The sequence below is a fragment of the Amblyomma maculatum genome, chromosome 10 (assembly GCF_055883805.1).
Source record: "Amblyomma maculatum isolate TAMU_Amacu chromosome 10, ASM5588380v1, whole genome shotgun sequence".
NCBI lineage: Eukaryota > Metazoa > Arthropoda > Arachnida > Ixodida > Ixodidae > Amblyomma > Amblyomma maculatum.
The window spans coordinates 57,671,930-57,695,292 of NC_139353.1; the positions used below are offsets into that span (position 1 = coordinate 57,671,930).

A 23,363-nucleotide genomic window follows, 5' to 3' on the forward strand; every position below is an offset into this window, starting at 1 on the left:
CGCCTGCGCTGGATGACTCAATTCAGTGGGAACAGTAGAAAACAGAATTAAAGACCTTCGAAAACTTCTGAAGCAAGCTACGTGCTCTACCGGCATCCACTATCAGACCAATTTATTGAAAACAGGTTGCTTGAATATGTACAGTATATAAAAAAAACAGTAATAATGGCTGGAAGCCAGGAAGGGAACCGTGAAGAGAAAGAGAGAGGACAGGAAACAAAGACCCTGATTGATCTTGGTGTGTGTGCCACATCACTGTGGGTTTTCCCCATATCTGCTCCTGCATGTCTTCCGCTGTTCTGTCTGAGGGGCACTGCTAGTCGCCATTCAGCTTGCCTTTTGAGACATAAAGCAGCTGGCCTTTTTTGGAAAAAAATTAAACAGTGTATCAAAATTTAAGGACCTTCAAAGGTCTTGAAACATTAAATCGAGGGTATGTAATGATTTTAAGGGACATTTCTGAACCCTGCTCAACATTTTTTACAGCTGTTGGAGTTTCCCGAGCATAAATGTTTGTAACCTGTTATATAGACAAGGCTGCTGCTAATACTTTGCATGCATAGATCAAGTTGCATTTCAAATCATAAATTGTAAAAGGAGGGTTTAAAACAATATATAACTGCTAATACTAGCATAGGAGGGACACACTAACTACTTCTAGTCGGAAACAATTCAAGTGTTAGCCTCAGTGACTGTATACGTGGCGCTCTGCACGTCAGTGCTACACAGTCGAAGATTCTTTGGAGCTGATATCAAGAACAGAATATTGTCGCAATGAAATGGTGTAATATTTCCACAACACTTCGGCAGCAAATAAAACTGAAATAAGTTCTTGGTAGGGGCCACCTCGCACTCACAGCAATGGTTCACATGTGGTATTTATTTTCGGACTATCATTCAACCCACAATCATGATCCATGGAAATCTTTTTATATGCCCACATGCCTACCTTAGTTCTTATTTTTAGAAACTTGGGGTGGAAAGGGCCGTATATCTTGATTTAATTGCGATTAAAGTGTCCAGATATTGTTTCAGTTCAGGCAGTGCCATTTGTTTAAAACGTCCGACATGTTCCTTTACTAAAGGAACTAACTCAGCAGGTCTGTGCTATTTGCACTAATTGGGTGCATAATAAGGTTCTGACTCTGATCCAGAAAATCTGACCAAAAGAATGTTTTGTTGCATCGGCTGTGCCTCATCGAAAACCTTGCTTTTATATTTCTTCTCTCATTTCTTGAAGGAACAAAGAAGAAACTCGCTGCAGTGTGCAGTAGACTACCTAAAGGCGATATGTGTTGATGAGCACAATGTATTGGCTGAAGTCTCAGGTTGTGCTTCAGCATATGAGTACAACTGTCAAAAATTTTTAAGTACAACAGAGACAACACACAGACAAGATAGGACAGGACTGGCACAGACGCAACTTTACAGTGCTGCCCAAACTTTCATTCGCTTGGAACTCTATTATAAATGAGTGGATTTAAAACCCGCCAAAAAGGTACAACTGTAACCAATAAAGTTTGATTTGATTTAAAATTGCTTAAGCTTCACCTTGAGTGTAGAGGCAATAGTGCCTTTAACATCGCCTTTGGATTCCGCCCATCTTTAAAAACACGTTTTCGTCTATTTTGTTTTAGAGCTATTAATCCAAAACACACGTTAGTAAGTCATAAGGATCACATGCCCTCTCTGCGGGCCCCTTTAATCACAGGACGGACCGAAACGTTAAGCGCTCTCGCAATCCGCCTTTTGCGCGAGGATGTGGCGCCATCATGCGGGAGCGGGCGGGAAACACATTGAGCGGCAGTGTAGCAGACGACGCGAGAGCGCACCATACGAAATGGCCACGCCAACGCTGGTAGAAAGCGAAAGCTTCCCCCCTTTTTTGGCCTCGTAGCGGAAAGTAGTGACAGTGATTGCAGCATATCATGTTCACGCAGTATGGGGGAAGGTAGAGCGTTTTCACAATCCACTCATAACGCACGTACGCATATACTATCTTCGTATTGTAAGAGCGTGTAGCGCGGGCCGTGTTCGACGTGACAGAATGAGACGCTCTCAGCGTGCAGGTTTTCAGAAGACAGGAGAGCGGGGGGGCAGAGAGAGAGAGAGGGATCTCAAAGGGCAAAGCAGCCAGGGGTTTGTTGATGCTGCAGAGCTAGGTGGAATCGTCTCCTGTGACTTTGAGCGGCGCATATGCGCGGGGTGTCTTGAGTTACCGAGCACAATGCGGTCACCGCGGCGCCGGCATGGTGCAATGGGCGTCGCTTCCTCCCCGCGTCATCTACAACCGTGCAGCTATAGGATTTCATCCACGAAGATCGGCAGAGAGTCACATATACACACCCCGTGAAAAGGGCATTGTCCCGGCCGGAATGCACACCTGCAGGAAACGCGCTGCATTTTTCTGGCAATGGATGATTCAGAGCTGTAGCCGGTTTCTGGCCTCAGGAGTCAGAACGGATGTGGTCGCAGTGGTGAAAAGGTTCTCGGTGCGCAGAGAATGGTCATTCTGTTGTGAAAGGATCTCCAACGTTCATTTCTGCCTCCGCCGCGATTTCTGCGGAATCAACAACTTGGTGACAAATGTGAATCTCCTACATATCTGATGCGCATCTCGGTCAGGAACCAACCCTGTTCTACGTCCAGAGCGATCGACTCTGCAAGTGAACGAGCATGAACCCTCCAGGAGACTCATTTATTGTGCCGGGCGGTTTCCTTGACGTTGCAAATGGTTGGACGAAGACGACGATTATCAAGCTGCCTAACGAAGTGCATCTGATAATTCGTACACCAAAGGAACAAAATCCGGATGCTTTGGCGTGCACGAAGGCGAGCCTTTAATTAAAAAAAAAAAAATACTGTGCGTCGTGCAAGTGTCAAGTGCGTCATATGCTCCGAGCGGCAAAAACACAGATACTACAGGTATGTATGCATCTAAGCGAAATAGGCATGATGAAAAGTACCTACTGGAGTTTTCACCCAGGCTGTAGCGCACCAGTGATAGCTGCAATGAGGATTTCTTCGGTGCGTGATTGCTTCAGTTGCACCGGGGCCTGAAGGCGATGTATTTTGTCCCTTCTTATCTTTATGTGCGAAAGGGCTAGGTAGCTTAGATATCACAGGCGGCTGTGTGCGCTAGGCCGTAATATTTAGCATGTTTTATCGTGACTGCCACCTCACTAACAAGAAAAAAAAAATACGGCGTTTTAATGCACTGCCGTTCGCGAGCCTCATGACCAGCTCAACCACTCGGCTCGCGAACGGCGGTGCATCACAACAAACGTCCAACTTTTTCTTTTTTAGTCAGACGGCAGTCGCGATAAAACATGCTAAATATTACGGTCTAGAGCACACAGCCACCTGTGATATCTGCACTACCCGGCCCCTTCGCACATAAAAATAAACGACAAAATACATCGCCATCAGACGCGCCGAACAAGTGCTCATTGCGGCTATCACTGGTGGTGCAAACTCCGGTAGATACTTTTCATCATGCACATTTCCTTTAGATGCATACGTACCTGTAACGAAGTGTTTTTCGCACAGTCGAGAGCACGCAGTCGGCTGCCAAGGTCGCCCATTCACGTCTTGACGCTTGGTTGCCCTAATCCAAGCTTCACGCCGTTGCAGGTCGCGGCTCGCCGAAGGAAACCTAACAAAACGCGTCTTGCATCCCGGCACGCCTCGAGAGTGGCAGCCGTAAGCGGCACAGGTGGTTGGCATCGTTTTACCGAGGCTGTGAACGTACCGCGCCTCCAGCCCCCGTGCGTTGGCTATGAGTGCGGCGACGAGAAGCGCCGTCGACGCCTCTCAATGTGTTTTCATCAGTCGCCGCTGGGGCTTCGCGCATGCGCAGAAAACTCGCGCAAAAGGCGGATTCGGCGTGACGTGACCCTACGTCAGTGATTTCCGCTGTTTCGCTTCAGTCCGCGAGCAGCGAGCGATTCGTGCTGAATGCTCGCCGCGAACGGGCGGACGACGGATCAGGGGTCACGTGGTCGATCGCTCCGCGATTCTGTGCATCGTGTGAATACACCTTATTAAAACACGCTTGGTACTGAGAGCCCTTGGGGGCCTATGAGTTGTGTGTGTCCTTTGTATTGTCTGGATTTGGAATCAAAACACAAATATATTTTTTTAATTACTATTTCCTCAAGTACCTTCATTAGAGCAACCTCCTCACTAATTTAGGCTTCATTTGGACCCTCCCCCAAATCGCTGTTTACAATGTGGTTGTGGCGTTATGACCTTGTCAATCAATTCTGCGGAACGCGAGCTGTATACGTTATTGCGTGAGTTATCAAGCTTGTTATGCTGCCAGGATGAACTGAAACTATAGATCATTAAATGTCACACTCCTTAATAGCACCACGAAGATATGACAATTCTGCGCTTCAAAGCCCACATTTGTTCTCTGGACGTCTCGCACTGGGAGCATGACTTTGGATGCAAAATATGAAACCAAAAAAAAAAAAAAATATGAAACTCCCCTGCAGCACTAATAAGTAGAAGAAACAGCAAAGAACACGTGTAATAAGACACAACACTTAATTACGGCTCAGCTTAACCTAATACCGCACAGGACTTCGTATGCATCAAATACAAGGAAAAACACAAATAAGCTGGAAATGCTAATGTATCAGCTTACAAACTGCTTGCTGCGTTACAATTTCTCGAGACATAATCCATGACTGATAAGTGATGGGAAGAATCAGTGGTTTAAATTTTAAGAACGCCTTTAAAAAATGGTGCCTCTCCTTCCTAGAATTTAGTTTTACAAAGTATACACCCTGTCAAGACTTGACAAGGATAGGGATGCTTTCGTACCTACAGATACAAGGTTCAAGAAAAAAAAAAAGACCATTTTACTAACACCTAATACTCCAATATGAAAGGGAGCAATCCCATCGTACGCCTAAGCAAATTGTTCGTTTATGTGTACACATCATTTGAAATTCCTATCTGTATGCTGTTGGTAGAGAGAAAATTGCTTTTATCAAAGCACGCAGACTATTCTTGGCTTAATGCGGACGGTGCTTTTCCGTTCATATCGCTGCTACATAGTACGTCTGTGAGCATAGATGAATGTGGCGGTTGGCGCTTGTAGTACAGGCTGTTACAAATGTGCACTCACTGCAAAGAAAAACTTGACCAAATCCAAAGGTTCAACGCAAAAGCACAACATGCACTTACGTTTCACAGCGGTAGTTTAGATTATCCTGCTTTTTAACAGTTATAGATATGTATTGGTCGTCTTGCTAGAAAAAGCAAACTAACCACCGAGGGAATGTTTGACACTTTGATAAAAAACATTTTATTGTAATTGCCGTACGCAAGCTGCAGATCTGCGCGGAAGGCAACGGAAAAAAGCACGCTCGTGGTGTCGGTCCGTGCGCATTCCAAACAAATATCGTACTACGCCTTTCACTCCAAGTAGCATATTTACATGTCCGCCACACCGCAATATTACACCGTACAACCAAATCAAGTACGCCTTAACTATTCCCTAGCGCATACCTTCTCACTGATACGCTCGATTCGATGACATCCACTGACATATGTTTCATTTACTGAGTACAAAACAGCGCTACGTGTCACTAACCTGGTCATTAGCACTGCGCGGTATTGAGCTCTGTTGTGGCTCCTCCATGTCTCCTTCAGAAGCCAGCTGGGCACGTCTGCGCTATAGTATGCGAGGCTTGCCTGGAAAAAATATTCACGGCATGGAGAATGACTCTGTAACCGTATTGATGGGGAAAATCGCCACTACTTACCGATGTCAATTATTTTGGCAGATGCTGCCTCCTCGCCTTCCTTCCAGTTCAACAACTGGACAGTGCCACGCAGTTCATTAATGGCGCCTGGTTCCGTCAAGAGACGGAAACCGACGGCCGCATCCTTCATTGCGCGGATAGGGTAGACGTCCCATTTCTCCTCGTCCATCCACTTCACGAGGACGTGATCCATACTGCTTTCTGTTGGAAGCCTATAGAAGCACTGCAGCAGGCAACCAGCAAGACGCCCCAACCAAGCTCTGAGCAACGGCCAAGAGGCTAGAGCGAACTGGCTTGGATTAGAGGACGCAGCCCGCACCCCCTTCGTTCCCACGGTTGAACCAATGCGCATCAAGTCTCAAAAGCAACATACACAGAAGAAAATGGCATCTGTACGGCGCCGACTGCCCGGACGCGCATCGGCAGAGGCAGACTGTGGATGTCGGGTTACAATGGATGTGTGCGCGCGGTGATATTCGATTCGCGCGCGCTGGATACCAAGCGGCCGCTTTCCAGGCGGGGGTGGCCTCGAGAAACGAAGAAAAAATCTAACACACACTGTCTGAAGTTCACTGAACTTTCAGATGCGGTTTTCGGTCTCCCGCGCAGAGTGTACGACACGAGGTAGCTCCTCAATGTGCACCTGTGCACATGGGTATTTCTTCTTTATAGTCACAGGACATTGTTTTTTCAGAAGCTCAAGCGACTAAAATGCCGTACATGAGAAAATATAACCGCTACTTATTGGACCCGAAATGTGGAGTACCGCTCAGGTCAAAGTATCGCTTTAAAATAGCGCGCAGTTCTGCCAGCGGAGGCCTCCACAAGAACGCTGTCGAGCAGGCCCGGGAGAAAGGCGATGTCACAGGTTACTCTTTCTGTGCCGCCACTAGCGCATCAGATGCCGATAAAACGACAGCACGAACACCTCCAGAGAAGTCAAGTAACGAACAAACGCCGCAAGGGCGCATAATAGCAACGATGAACCAATCCGAAGCCCAAACGGAATCTTAAACGGAAGAACAAATTGAGAACGAGGCTGCTGACACGGTCGAATCGGGCAGCAACTCCGAAAGCGATGATGACACGCTTGGAAACTCATTCCCCGACCACGGTCAGCACAGCGAGAATGCCAATAGCTTACAGCGTCATCCAACTGACGTGGTAACCACGGATTTCATTCTTGAATTACTGCTCCTCTGTAGCTATGCTGCTACTATCTCCATCCCGCCAGGAGTATCATTTCGCGTATTTAAATTGAATATAACTAGGGTCTTGCATGTAGAATTGAGTACGCTGTGTTTCGAGCATTTTTACAAGTTACCGCGAAAAACACTCTCAGCCGCGGCGGAGGTGCATTTATGCACATGTTGATTGTAACTTTAAGCGTTTCAGTATGCAATGCCAAGAGGGGGACGCAGGTATTCAATAGGAGAAAAAAAATGTATATACCACCGTAAAATTCCTCATTTCGCTTTTCCGCGCCATTCCCCCAGCCCCCCCCCCCCCCCCCCCTCCCCCGCCGCATCTCCCCGCTCCCTACCCTTAGCACACGCCAGTTCAAAATCACAATCTAATCTCAACTACCAAAAACATAGATAAAAACGGCACCTGTACGGCACCGGCTCGCCCGGGTACACACATATACAAAGGCTCACGGCTGGCGTCGCATGACCGCCGCGATTGAGCCATACAATGCGCGCGACCAAAGAGCACATGGCCGCTGTCTAGTGGAAGTCGACGCCGAAGAGAGAAAGAAAAAAAAAGAAAATCGATAATATATTAAATAGCGCGCCAAGACTTGTCGGCGGTGGGCACTGATCACTCTGCTGTAACCTTGCTTCAGTGGTTGCGGCCTACAGAGAACCCACAGCGCGGCTTCTCGATCGGCCGACGTCGTATACATGCTTCTAAACTCGATCGGCGAGGTCAGAGACAAGAAATAAAAAATAAGACCATGTGCACTGCGCTATTTACTTTTTTTTTTCTGGAAAATACTGTTGTCGCCTTGTTCAATTTTCATTGCCGTGCAGGGAAAACGCTCCCCCCCCCCTTCCCCCCTCTATTTTTTCGGTAGCTCGTCGGGTGAGAGGGGTTAGAGGGAGGGCGCTAGCTTTCTCGTTATTGTACGGCATTTGAATTTGAGTTAAAGCAGTAAATTGCCAATGGCGAATTCGAGCCACATACAAGACTGTTGTGCGCACTGATTTTCGGAGTGAACTGTATCGTTTTTTTTTTTTTTTTCGCACAAAAATCAAAAATAATTTATTTGAATACTTTGGCACATATTTTTGTCTACTCTTAGGGTTCTGGTTGTGTTCCAACAGGATCAACCACTTTATCATGGATCCCCACTCACCAAGGCGGAGGGCATTCTACTTGTCATGGACCATAGCCTGAGGCACTGTGCATCAAAGGAGGCAACTGAGAATGTGCTGAAGCTATTAGAGGCACATCTTCCACAAGAAACAGACTTTCCCTCAACAAAGTACAGTTTTTTCAAGAGCTTCTCCATGAGCGACAGCAAAACAAAACATTTTTATTGCAGTGCATGCAGTTCATACATAGGTGCACTTGATAAAAGTGCAATCGGGGTAATATGTTCACGCTGCAAGAAAGAGCATTGTGAAGAGAACTTAAATGCAGTCTTGCTATTTCTACACCCTCGATTTTGAATCCCAAATTAAGGATACCCTTGAAGAAAAGGGCAGTTGCCTTTAAATCCATGCCCAGATATATGATGTTAGTGATATCAAAGTGGTGCTTACCACTAACTGCCACTGCAGCCTGGTGACCTCACTGTCACATTTAACACAGATGGTGTGCCACTGTAAGAGAGTTCCGGTTTCGGGAGGTGGCCACTCCTTCTTCAAGTGAATGAACTCGATTATAATGAGAAGATGCAAAGGCTGCTACTAGCTGGACTCTGGTTTGGCTCCAGAAAACCAGCGATGAACACATTTCTATTACCTTTTGTCCAGAAAATGAACAGCCTTTCAAGTGAAGGCGTCACTTGGAAAGACTGTACGGGCAAAGAAAGAACATCAAAGGTGTTTCCAGGACCGTGCACCGTTGACAGTGTGGCAAGGTGCGAGGTCATGTGTATGATGCAGTTTAATGGGGAGCATGGATGTGCGTGTTGCGAAAAACCTGGAGAAGTTGTCAACAAAGCTGGAGGCCACTGCCGTGTTTACCCCATGCGCGCATGTGCTCCAAGTGTTAGGACACACGAGTCCTTTCTTAAGCATGCAAACAAAGCCAAAACACAGCCAAAGCAAATCAGCTGTGGTATAGAAGGGCTTAGCCTTCTAACTATGCTTGCTTTTTTCAGCTTCAGTTCCAACTTTGTGGTTCATTATATGCATGCCGGTAGCTCTGGCTTCGTTGAAACAACAACAATGCTGTGGCTTGAATCAGAAAAATGCAGATGATTTCGAGTTCGTCAGTGCATTGAGGAGCTAAGTGCTAAGCTTATTAGCATGACTCCTACGTGGGAGCAGTCTCGCTTGCCACGGCCTCTGTCAGAAGTGAGGCGGTGGAAATCTTCAGAATGGAGCAACTGGCTGTTATTTTACTCTACAGTACTCTTGTCTGGCTATCTTCCATCAAAAAGCTATTACAACTGGCTGAATTTTGTTGAAATAATGCACTGCATGTTGGCTCCTTCAGTTTCAATGGAGACAATGGGGGTCTTGAGGACAAAAATAAAGAAGTTCCTAAAAGAATATGAAATTTTGTATGCCAAGGAAAGCATGACATACAATGCTCATCTGCTTATTCATCTCACTGACAGCATACAGCAATGGGGTCCTTGTAGGGATATTCCCTGTATTCATTTCAATCCATGAATGGTAAGCTTGGAAAGTTTGTTTGCGGGACCAGGTATACTGAAATTCAAATCATTGATAAGTTTTGCCTTTTGTCAGCACTGCCTAAACTTTGGCAGCACGTGTCTGTGAATCAAAAAGAAAGTGGTATAAGTAATCAATTTTGGACTCTTATAAAGGGGTATAGCTTGAGAAAGAACTATACCAAAGTTGGCGCAATAGTGCTTTATGACAGAGGGACGTCATGTAGTGGGGCGATTCATTTCAAAACGATGAGTGTAGGGCATTTCTGTTTTTGCACTGCAGACCTTGACAGATCTAGAAGATGCAACTCTTTTGTTAAATCTGGGCCGACGTTTGGACGCATTCTTGATATTTGTTGTATGCGGCTGCACAGCAAAGGGTTGTGCTTGCGGCCACCACGCAGCAAACATCGGTGTTAAAATTGAGGTGTTCATAGTAAGGCAGTGCCTACTGACCAGTGTCAACGATGCTAATAGCTTCACACTTGTGCAGGCAGAACCTACAGGTCTATTTACAATGGTGTCTGCAACATCCATGAGGAAGTGCATGACCGTTAAGTGTAATGGAGAAACTTATTGCGCTCTTTGTCAGAAACGATGGTTCTGGAGGCTTCGTGAATTAATTTTCCACTGTTGAACAAGCGCGGCATGAAATTTTGTTCCTTGAAAGTATATTCACTATCTGAAATCTCACTTTCAATCACCCAAATTCCGGTGCAGCCAAAGAAGCACGACAACCGTTGGAGCTATGCATAGATCATAGGGACCCAATCATGTAATTTCAGCTTTTGAAAGAGCCTGGCGTATGCATTACAGTTAAGTTTTTTTCACGCCTCATGTGGCCTAAACCGCAGCTTCCACATCCCGGCTATTATCCATTTGCTGTACACGTAATCCAAAAGAGCACGAAGAAATATTATAATACCTTATGTAGCTATTGTAGGATAATACACCTAGCGATCCATGTATATTAGTGTGTAAAGCAGATGTTCTCAAACTAGGCTCCACGGGCTGTTTTTGTCGGTTCCGCGAGCTGCTATGGACTGCCCCCGGCGGCCCCTTCCATTCCGCACTGTCCCATTTCTTAAGGTGGGACTATAGGCACGGCGCCTGGTTATCGGTGCCTGGTTATAAGGTATATCTTGCACCGTGGTTGAAACATTTTAGAGCGATAGAATTATCTTGTAGCCGTGTCGCGCCGTCAGCGAAGGCACCGTCTGCGGCACAGACATGGCATCTCGCCAAGTGGCTGTACTCCGCTTGCTTGTTGATTTGTGACTGGAACATCGAGGGCGACGGGGCGACGGCCCACCCGGCGCCCTCACCCGCTCGCGCGCGTGGCGACTGAAGACATAGGCCATACAACCAAAGTTACCAAGACTGAAAAGCGTGCCTGTCTGTCTCAGGGGCAGTTTTTTCGGGCGTTTCAATGGCATTAGTACAGCGGGCCGATGTTTCGTTGCTGGCGATCCCATTTTCACTGAAAAATTGAGCTGTCTGCCGAAGTAGAAAAATACGTCTGTGCCGCGTGCCGCAACGCTGCTAGAGCAGGCAGCGGCAAATAGCCACACAAAGTCGACCGGGCCGCCCCGTGTTAATGTGCGCAGCCCAGCCGGTCGACTCTTGTCCAAGCGCGTGGATGGATATCAGGTTGGTCTTGTGAATAGTTTTCTGCGTTATTCTCAATTTTGAGGCCTCGGCGTGATTTTATTTAAAAGTAGACATTCACTAGTTGATTGCCAAACTCACGAAAACAAAAAATGCTTAAAAATAACTGAGAGAGAAATAAACCTGGGTGAGGTCGTGGCCAAGCAACATCGCCTAAATGTTACGGGGCCCCGGGGGTTCCTTGTCGCATGTTGACGGGTCTTGGGTTTGCTGGTATAGTATGTCCTTACAAACAAGGAAACAAGCAGGCAAAGCAGAAGCATGGTATCTCATTAGTACTGGGATTGCCTTCATGTCATGGTATATAGGTACTCATAAAACTGTAAAATGATCATAACTATATATTTGACGCTTTATGTATCAGTTATGTCACATATCGCTGACTAAAATTACCAGTTGATGTGCAGAGGTAGGAAGGGGCGCGGGGCGAAATGAATTGTAAAGACGCGAAAAGTGCCACTGACTGGCAAGTGTGATCTTCTCGTATAACTAATTATTCTGTTGTGAGGAGTGCTTGAAAACACATGCCTTAATTTATGCCAAAGACTATACGCCGTTTTAACGTTGGACTGGGCCTGTGTACGTGCGTGTACCCTGGGAACACCAGCATTAACCCGATACTATACCGATACCGATCGGGAACCTCAGAGCTAGACGACACCCGTCGGCAGCCGCGCCGCCGCCTCGCCTCTTTTTATGTATGGCATACAGTTCACTCTCCTTTCCCAAGCGTAGACCGCTGGCAGTATCTCGCCGGCAGTCTTTTGTCTTTTGCTTTGTTCTTTTATCTCCTGTTCCTTTCTCGCTCCTCGGACGAGTCAAACATCCCCCTCACACTTTTAGAACGTGGAGAGGACATGTTGCTCTGTGGAATGACAAGTCCGATGGAAAGAGGGCAACTTTAGCTAGGCCAGGCGCTTTAAAGGGGGAATTGAGAGTAAATGTACCCGATCGGTGCTCATACGGTTCTTACCTTTTTTTCTCTGAAAAGGCAAAGTCATTGTTAAAATGAGAAAGCAATTGAAAGCGTTAGAAAAAAAAAAACGACCTTGGAGATGCCCACCGTATGCCAGCTCTAAAAGGCTGTTTCGCGCTTAATATTTTCCGTTGGTACGGCATCAATGCGTGTTGGTAACTTTGCATTCATGATGCGGAAGCCAATTTGCATCTTTTGGAAGAAAGGAGAAAAGTTAAATGTAGAGAATGCTTAGTAAAAGGCTTTCACCTATGCATGTGGCACGTGAAAGGTTCTGCTTGTGATCTAACTACAACGAGTGACATTGAGAGTTTTGAGGAAAGGGCTCGGTTACAGAGTGAGCCGCGCCACGCCTCCGCACTGGGTGCGAGTGACTCTAGCGACGCCACTGCTCCAGCGTGCAGCATTTCTGTGGTCAGTGGACGTATTTTTTTTGTCTTCTCGTTTCGTTACCTGCACGCCATTCCCTCTGCTCATGTGCATATAGCCTTTTGTGAGGAAGCAGTTATATACGATGGCCGACCAGTGCGCGATGAGGCGCCAATGGGTCGTTTGAGCTTTGAGTGCTCAGAAGAGGCGCCTGGCCAAGCTGGAGTTTCCACGTAGCGTTTGACCCCTCATCGACAGCTTTCTTGTTTTGTTTTTTTAAAGAACATCAGCTATTGTTCCCGTGGCATACGTTGGTCCCGCATGCCTGTGTGCGGAAAAGAATTGTATACCGGGAAAGCAGAGGTGCGGAATGAAATGACGTCAATGCTGTTCGTATAAGTTTGCTTGGTATTTGATGAGCCGATATCCTTTCCCGAATCTTTGGTTAGCTGACGGAAACTTTATTTTCCTTTTCCTGAACATTGATCGGTGGGAAGAGTTGGCTAATTTCTGATTGCTTGCCGTCCCCACCAAGGGCGGTTACAGAGCTCTGGGGGAAACCAGGGCTGAATTCATCTGATCAATGGGTCAGTCATTTAAATAGTTTTCTCCTTGCTTGTGTCTTCTTGTTTTATTTATGTGTAAATAATCTGTCGTGCCACCAAGTAATGTGAATGTTTGCGAGTGCGAATCTTCAATTTATCAAGATCAAGAATATTGATCAAGTGTTTCCTCACCTGGCCACCTGAAGGGTAAACTCAACTACCCCTAAGAAATTTTTGTTCCTTTTAGAATAAACGTAAGTAAGGTGTGCTAACACATTCCTCGTTTGCGTGGTGGATTTCGCGTGCACGCTCCTCGTTTTTTTTCCACCGCCATTTTGATCGCTTTTAAACGCCGTGATGGCTGTGTATACTGTTCCTTTTACCGATTTTATTTTGGTTTTTGTCCCTGCCTTTCACACCGTCGATTTTATCGCCTTTAATCTTTCGATCTTTTTTATTTTACTTTTTCGACGTGAATAACTGCCTTCTCAGATCGCAGGGCCTCACCTTGGCTCCACCCCTTTATGCATGTTTACATACATGTATGCTATGTTGCGAAATAGAATTTCACTTGTTGGCGCCTGCATCTGTACTTTCTTTTGTGTGTTTTCGTGTTTTTCTTACCGCTGTTCTTTATGTGAATGCAACACCAACTAGCCCGGCACTTCGCAGTTGTGAAGTTCGATGCAAGTGTTTCATTAGGAAGTCTCATTGAGGCAATTTTATAAAATTCGGGTTCACTGCGAACCGAGTACATAAAATGCAAGCACAAAACAACTTATATACAATTACCTCATTAAAGAGTTCATTCAAACCGCTCTATAGACTTTGTTTTTACTAAAACAAAGAAAGCCCATATAGTAAGAAAACAAAATGCTTTCGATACATTTGACTCATTAGAAAATTTTAGCGAGCCAATTCTATAAAATTTGGATTTACTAGAAATAGAGTGAGTTTATATAACGAAAGCTGAAAACAAGTTCTGTACAAAGCAGACATTAAATAATTACATTGAAACGTGTTTATAGATTTTGTTTCGACTTACAACGGAGTGAGTTCATATAGTTGAAGCACAAAGTAAGTTCAATATAGCTGACTCATTAGGAACTCTTACTAAGTGAATGCTATAAAATTTGAATTGACTACAAACAGAGTGAGTTTATATAATAAATGCTCAAAACAGCTTCTATGCAAAAAAGTCATTAAAGTGTTTTATTGAAACTTTTCTATAGGTTTCGTTTTGACCTGGAACAGAGTGAGTTCATATAGTTGAAGCACAAAATAAGTTCAATATAGCTGACTCATTAGGAACTCTTCCAAAGTTAATGCTATAGAATTTGAATTGACTACAAACAGAGCGAGTTTATATAATAAAAGCTCAAAACAGCTTCTATGCAAAAAAGTCATTAAAGTGTTTTATTGAAACCTTTCTATAGGTTTCGTTTTGATTAGAAATAGAGCGAGTTCATATAGTTGAAGCACAATACAAGTTCAATATAGCTGACTCATTCAAAAGTTTTACCGAGCAAATTCTATAGAATTTGGGCTGGCTGTGATTAGAACAAGTTTAAAAAGAAAAAATACAAGACAAGTTCTATACAACTAACTCATTAGGCAGTCTTATTAAGTCAATTCTATTTAATTTCTTTTTGGTGCATATAGATGTGAACTTTATAGCTCAAGCTCATTTAAAAATAAATAGCCTCCTTAATGAGCTGGATCAATAGACAGCGAGTCTTTATGGAGATCCTTTAGACTCATTAGGCACCATATAAGAGCTCAAAAGGAACTCGACATGCATTTTTGTAAGGGTGTCTAGGCATCCCACCTAGTTTATATACCTCTCTGTATATATAATAAATGTTTCCACCACCACTCTGTTAGCTAGTGCTGAATTACAGAAACTTTGGCAGAACCCCGCAAGTTTTAAGAAGATATAAAACACGACGGCTCATCTACGTGGCAAACGCAGCAGTCTCCGCTGCTTTCGCTTTTTAAACGTGGAATTACAATGGATCATGCTTAAAAGCAGTGAAAAATAACAGAACAAGGAAAAAAAAGACAGAACATTTAGGTGGTTTTCCTTACAATCAATTCTTAATCTGGTTTTCATTCTGCATTGTCCTTTTGAGTCCTCTCGAAAAGTGCATATAACGAAAACCTGGAGTAAGCAGTATATTGCACTAAAGGGAAGGAAAAGAAAAAGTTAAAAATACTATAAGAACAACAAGGTTGCTATGCTTGACAGGCGACAAGTACAACATCATAGTTAATAATATCGCTCGAGCATCCACACTTTACTCAGTCAGCGTCTTAACATGCTGCAAACCGGCTAAATTGGCTTGAGTTGGCGCGTGCGCAGAACGCACCAGTTCCAACCTTTACGCGTGCGATCGACTCTATTTCGATTTCTTTCCGTCTTGGGTTTTAGAAAATATGTTAACACCAACGCTCAGCGCCAAATTTTCGAAATGATAGAGAAAAAAAAAATGGCTGTGCTTTAGCTTCGGTTCAACCTAGTGTGAAGCGATAGCTCCGGCCGAGGCGCGTGGCACGCCTCTATATACACTCAAGATTGACGTCCGTGATCACGTGTCTCGCCACGCCGCTGCTCACGCGTTAAGCTACTTCTCACGTCAGTCTTGCTCCCAACAGGTCAGGTGACTTCAAGGTGTATGTCGTCACGTCAGTCATATAGCATGGTTAGTAGGGTGTGCTAAGTGATATAGCTTAATACTCGGCTATATACATGACGCTATAAGTCATGCAAGCATGGCTAGTCCTGTGGTGTCATGATACATCATTAAGTACAAACACATAAAGGTAAATAATGGCTTATGTACTGTCATGTGACTCATGTGTAACTTCATGACTAACGATGACTAAGTCGCAATAAGAAGTGCCATGATCAGCATGGCAATGGAATGTCATATAATTCTGGAGTACTTGCAAAAAAAAGGGGCGACGTTGGACTGGAGTCATGCGACAAAAAAGTGCAATGCGACTTATGACGACTTTCAAAAACTGATAACGTCCCACTGGAGTCACATGAACATGTGTCGCTTGATTCAGGATGACTTGCAAAGCGATGACATGATATACGAGTCACGTGATAGAGAAGTGTCACGTGATTCAGGAGGACTTGCAAAAATGACGTTATGCAGTATTCACATGATTATAGATTAGTAATTGTTCCTTAGCTCTTTGCGTTTGGTGTATACTTTGCACACTAGAGGTTTTTCAATACAGTTCCAACGGATGCCTTCACACACAAAGGGTTTATAGGCGACGAGGTGGCGGATTGACTAGCCCGTTAAGAGCTTTCCTTTCAGGACATCCATCAAGAAGAGTTTCTCAAGACACCAAGATTCTTTTCAAATAAGCAGGCCGCCGTCGTAGCCTTCGCCGCCGTAGCCTTCGCTACCACCACCACCACCACCACCACCACCACCACCACCACCACCACCACCACCACCACCACCACCACCACTACTAGTAATACCAGAGCGTGGTATACGTAGCCTGTATAGTGCTCTCTCCGCTCCAACCAGGTACTGCGAAAAGAACACGAGACTGGCGCTCTGCTTTATAATGTGCGCAAGTCAGTACTTTCTGCAGCTCGCCGGCGTAAAAAAATGTTCTCAAATTCTTACATCGTGCTCCGCGGCACTCGGTCTTGCTTTCGACCATGTTCGGCCGCAATATTCTTTATGCGGCAGCGGTGACGAGAATGGAATTTTTGAAAATCTGAAAATTGGCATCATCATAAGTTACAGCAGGCTACAAAAATCGAATGAATGATGAGCCTAACTGCGACAGACAAATTGTTATCTGTTTAATATTAGTGGATCAGCTTACTAAGCAGCACACCTTATCTGTATTCTGATGTCTATCACTACTGACAACGCTTTTTCGCAGAAACCGCGCTTTTAATTTAAAAAGTTTATAAAAAATTACTGGAAGCTGTAGGTGAAAACCACTCTATGAAGAATTTCAAAGAAGGTGTAGCCTGGTTGTGTCGTAGGGTCAATGCCGCGGCAAAGTTTTCATGGTCCAAGAAAGCGTAGTGGATCCCACGACCGGTACGGCAGCGCAGTCGACAGCTACTGCCACAGCAGGTGGAACTCGGCAGAACCAGGCCAGAACAGGTTCCTCACAGCCGTCTCCTAACCGCGAAGACCACACAGTTTGGAGCCTCGGTGGTTGCCTCTGCTGTCTCGTCTTCGCGCTAGTAGTCCTCGTCGGCGTTGCATTCGCAGTCTCCAGGAGGCCAAGACGCCATCTCACGACTTCAGCTTCCACCACGGCATACTGGTGAGCGTTAGAGCGGCGAAGTCTTCGGGGGTACCTGAGAAATGGCGAAGAAAGCTTGCCTCAAATGTCACTTCGTTGTCGTTCCATCATCTATCTATGATCGGTTTGCGGGCACCTGTCTTCCTGCCATGTCCCGTGTGGACTGTGAAATCCAGTGACTCGGAGCTCAGGAGGTGAATGTCGGAATAGACATCCTCATAGGTACCCAAGAGAGGTGCCTAAGAGTGCTTGCTTCAAGAACTTATTTTGTTGCTGCCCCATGTCTCATCAACGCTTATGACGTCATTTATGCCCTTGATGCATCTCTTTCAGATGGTAAAATGCGGTTATGCTAGCGACTTGCTGTGTGTGAACAATCGACACATGTTCTTCATTTGACAATGATGATAAATGCTTGCCACGCTTGCCTGGCTTTTTAGGTTGGTCGTGACGAGCGGAAACTTTAGCGACAAATGCTGACGAGTATGAAAATGTTTTAGACGCACAACCGAAAGCCTTCATATGCTGCTACGGCGGCTAAGGTTTGGCGTCTGGTGCACCCAACAGTAAAATGTAAATGTGAGCTTCGTGATGACAGTGCGCGTGTGAGAAATGTGAGCCCATTTGGCTCCGACAAGTCCGCGATATACACTTTGTGCATGTGGCGAATAAAAAAATATCGATTATGACTGGAAACGCTATTATGCTGTGCGCAAATCAGTGCAACCGTTATGCACCTTTTACAACGGAAAAGATGACATGGAATAGCCAAGGTAACTCGGAGCTTAAGGTTGAGGGTTCCGACTTGTGGGTATACTTCTAATACGTGCCAAATAAAAAAAGTTTAGTGGAACTTACTGTTCGCTTGTGGCCTGTGCCTTGTCCCTTTCCTTGTTGCTTTACGGAAGATCTAGACTCAGCTAATTTGTGAGGAAGTGGAAGCTGCGCGCGGCGAGCACAGTGGCTGGGTTTAGTGATTCGAAAAGTTTGAAAGCACTGCAGAGAATTGCATTGCAGAAATGCGAAGGCTTGTGCGTTGGCTGCTCTTCAGTAGCTCCTGGAGTGTCGTGACTCAGCTATTGTGTTTCATGACTCAGCATTTTTGAGTCATGAAGTGTCACTAATCTTGGTCATAATATTGACTTACATAAGTCATGCACATTGGATCTCTGATCTGACTCATTACAAGTGACAATATGACTCGTGGCTAAACTATGACTCACATGACATGATATTTATATACCACTTGTCATTACATACACATTCATGACTACTAGGGAGGCTATGTGATAAAAACTTTATTCTTCCACCAGATGAGGAGGCCTCCTAGTCCCCGCTCCCGGAAAGCAGGCCAAAGACACGGGAGCCGGGACCTCCGCGATTAGAAACAGGCAAAGAGGTCGTGGTTCTTCGCGGCTTCTTCCGCCAGGCGGATGGCTTGTTGATGTGGGCAGGGACCTCGCTCCGCAGCAGGGCTTCCCAGGCTTCTCTACAATTTGCTTTAGCCCCTCGGGAGCTAGCACATTCCCAGATTATGTGGTCGAGGGTCCCTCTGTCCCCACAGTGCTTTGCATTTATCGTTTGTTCTATCGTCCATCTGGGCATAATATGTCCAGACCGGGTTTACGAAGTTCCCAGCTTGCAGGCACCGCCATGCGATTGCCTCGCTATTGTTTAGACTTTTATCCGGTGGTGGTACCAGTTTCTTGCTTAACCTGTAATTTTCTAGAATCTCGAGAATCACACTCATCATAATGTGACGTCATATCACAAGTTACATTTTGCTTCCACGTATTGCTATGTCATGTAGCAATAGCGTACGTACTATGTCATGCAATTTCGTACTTTGAAATTCACCGCTTATGATAATTTTACGAGAAATCTGACATTGTGTGATACATGCTGGATGACGTCGTTGCATTATGCAACCTTTTTCAGAAGGGCGTGCGAGCGGGTGACATGGTCCAGTCCTAATAATCGACTACGTTGTATAGCGCCTCTTTCCCTACTTTCTCGATACACTCAGATGATGCGCTCTACGCCCTCTCCACTGTTCTGCGCCCGCCATCAATGCCCTCACCTCCTCATCGCTTTTCCTGCATGACATAGTAGCAGTTGTAAATTTTTTTCTTTTATTCAAGGTGGCGCAGTTCGGAAACACGAGATGCTTTCAATGTGGCGCATCTCTCCTTAAGTTGCTTTAAGCCACCGAGAGTATGTGCAGTAAACTGTATAAAATTACATTTTCTTTATTTGTGCAATTATTTTGGAACGAAACATCTGAGCGTTCCAGAACAGGCAGTATAGGTTTCGGACCCTTTAGGAGCGATCACTACCGTTTAAAACCAGTGGGGAGTCTACGCTCGATAAGTGGCTGAAGGGATGCGAAGCACTGACCTGCAGTACCATTCTTTACGTCGCAATTCACTCGCCTTGTGTTGAATTTTGTGGGTTTGCGCAAACTCAAAGCCCTATCACAGTGCTCCAGCAGGAACATTTTTTTCGCGCCCTTTATTGTTTTAACGCCTTTACGTTTATGCCTTACGAAGGCAAAAACCAACGTGGGATGTCCTATACAGGGCTAAGGTCATGTAGACGACCATTAGGATACAGACATCACAATACTGGAGACTGACATTTTGTACCTTTACTATATTGAGAAGCGTAGGTTCCAGAATTACCAGTTTGCCCAAATAATATTTTCGGGAGGCTTGGACATTATTTGCTGATAGTGTTGATGCTGTGGCCGCTGCGTTCAGGAGCTTGCAATTGTCGCAAACGCACTCAGTGTACGACCAGCAGAATAAGACTACAAATGTTTTGATATCCCACAACATTGCTATGATAGAAGCATATAACAAATAAATCTCACAGGATGCTTGAAGTGGGCTGCTTGGGAGAAAATAAAAATGGCAAAGGCTCAATACGAAGCTAGTCACATCGCTGATAAGTTTTAATCTGGCGCCCCCTTTGTGCTGCTGGGTTCAAGCCCCGAGCGCTTCCTTAATGGCTTTGAGGCGCGGGAACTTCCCCTTTCCGCAGGTGCCCTTGTAATCGTCCATCTCAACGTTGTACACCACCAGTCCGGTGTAGTTACTGGGCATCATGCTCAGCCTGGCCTTAGTCTGGACAGAGCAGGAGAGAAGAGAGAAGTTAGAAGGATGTATAATATACGAACATGCATTAAACTGTATCACACGTGAGCGCATCACTATATATTTACCACTTCATTTCGTTTTATTCCCCTCTTTGGCGAAATTACATCGCCAGTGGCCTTGTTTTGCTTTCCCTCTCCCATTGAGCTCCCAGCAAGTAGGCTGGGAGCTCTTCGAAGCGTTACGCATGTCATCATGATCATCATCCATAATTATCCCTGTGAAGATGATTTAAATTGTCCCCGTTAGTACTTTCCATGCCAGATATACGCCTCCGTAAAGTAAAAAAAGCTATGAGCTCACTAAAGATATCGAACAAACGATGAGAGCAAAATGTAATAATTTTACTGCTATGGTTTCTTGTGTGAAATTAATGCGTGTTACGGAGATGTTCACAGCAGTGCCTTCAAACACGAGAGTGTTGAAAGGAAGAGTTTCCTTTCAAGGAGACCCCGCCTTTGACGCGGTAATAATTCCCATCGGCTGAAAGGGTCTTCGACAACAAGGCTCACAGCCCGAACCCGAAAGTCAATTGCGTCGCGAGACAGTGCGCTACCTCTACGCTATGCAGGTACATGCGTGTAGCCGCGATAATAATAATAATAATAATAATAATAATAATAATAATAATAATAATAATAATAATAATAATAATAATAATAATAATAATAATAATAATAATAATAATAATAATAATAATAATAATAATAATAATAATAATAATAATAATAATAATAATAACAATAACTGGTTTACAGGAAGGGAAAGGCGCAGTATCTGTTGTCACACTTGTTTCTGTGGACACCTGAACCGCACAGTAAAGGGAGAAAATCAGGTTACCGACAGAAAGGGTGACAGGCGAGTGCTGGATGAAGTTGTAGCTAAGCAACTTCCCTGGGCAGAGGTAAGAGGGCCCACGGCGGTGCACTGGTTGCTTAGGCGTATTGCTAAGGAGTTTCAAACCCTGGGATCTCTGTGCGCTATCTCGTTTAGCTCTCATTGAAGCTAACGATTTTATTAGGACATCCTTTTTCAAGTTAAAACTCTCCGTGAGCACTACGCTAACTGATAGTAAGGCGAGACTAAGAGAGAAAAGCTCGTTCAGGAAGCATCACTGTCACTATATTTGTTCCTGGACTGGCCGCTATCGGAATCGTTCCGCGCAGCAGGTTGAAAGGCAAGGGTTCCTGGCTCTCCGTGTGCACGTGACATCATTTGCGGCAAAGTCAACTATCGCCGGCAAGAACAATTTCCCAAACTGAATACTTTGCGGTCAATTGTCATCGGTGTTGGAACCATTCGATCTCCGTTATCCCCATGCGTTATTTATATTTTTTTCAATATCGTGTTTTTCGTATCTATTCCAATACTCTTGTTCTTCCAGTACACTTCGATTTTCCTGCCATTATATACGGTGGCTAGGAGGTCGCCTAACCTGGTTGCAGGGAGACGAAACCTGCATCTCACCGTCAGGGCACTCGGGAACGGCTTGTTTGTGGCAATAATATAAATATTTGTACCAGTTGTTTATTTATTTATTACAGAGTCCTGCAGCGCCCGAAGGCATTATTATTATTGCAGGGAGGGGGGGAGATGGCAAATAATATTGCTAGAAAGGTCAGAAGTACAATAAAAATACATAAGTATAAAGAAAATAACACGACACAAGTGATAATGCAGAATAAAAAAAAATGCATCGAAAGGGGGCACCTGCGCGATGAATAAAGTGATGAAAACACTAAACGACAAAGTGGTGAATTAAACACCGCAAGAGAACTGCGCGCCACGTCACACATCTGATAAAAAAGCCTGAAATAAATTTTCAGTGCAACACTCAGTGATGCCAGCTGGCAGTCTGTTCCACTCATTGGTCGTCAGTGGAAAGAACGAGGTTTTATATACATGTGTCCGGCATTTTATTTCTCGGATAGTCCACTGATGATCAAGTCGTCTAGATAAAAAGTGAGGTTCAAGCAGGTAACGGTCTTTGTCAGTGTTGAGCTTTCCAAAATAAATGCGATACATGATCTGCAATCTGAAATGTTTTCTGGGGTGAGTTAAAGATTCCTAACCAAAATGGTGTTTAACAGACGTGACACCAGATGAAAAGTTGTAATTGTTAGACAGAAATCTGGCAGCATTATTTTGGACGCGTTCGAGCATGTCACATAAAGTAAATAAACTGGGGATCCCATACAGGGCATGCATATTCAAGAATTGGCCCTATGTAAGTGAAATACAGGAGCTGCTTAGCATTTGTCTACACTTTGTTGAAATTGCGGTTTAAAAATTGAGCATTCTGCAGGCTTTTGACGTAATATTCTCAACTTGTCTCGTACACTTAAGGTTAGATGTGAAATATACGCCGATATACTTATATTGAGAAACTTTTTGAAGGGGAACATTATTTAATGAGTAACAGGTCTGTAGAGGGGAACGCTTTCGAGTGAACGAGACAAGTTTGCATTTTGAAATGTTCAAAGATATTTGCCATTTTGAGCACCAGTACCGGATATAATCTAAGTCCCGCTGCAGTTTTAACGCGTCAGAAGAACTTCCCACAACATGGTAAAGCACAGAGTCGTCAGGACTGCTGACGATCAGTTGTGCTGGTGATACATGTCCTATGCAGTTTTAGTGTGTGCATGTGTGCAGTTTTTCTTCACGTGTTCTAGTGGGTGGCGCATCGGTGCCCTGTCGCTAATGTTTCTAGTACTTTGTACTCGCGGT

At 44.8% G+C, this 23,363-nt stretch overlaps 1 protein-coding gene across 1 annotated transcript in view; it reads right to left on the reverse strand.

The window, feature by feature from the left end:
- Window positions 1–20,462: 20,462 nt before the first annotated feature.
- LOC146176577 (uncharacterized) overlaps window positions 20,463–23,363 on the reverse strand; it is a 34,898-nt gene continuing 31,997 nt past the window's right edge. Inside the window, exon 11 of the mRNA XM_084581329.1 lies at window positions 20,463–20,603. Within this exon, the coding sequence (XP_084437455.1) occupies window positions 20,463–20,603 (141 nt within the window). The remainder of the gene's footprint in view (window positions 20,604–23,363) is intronic.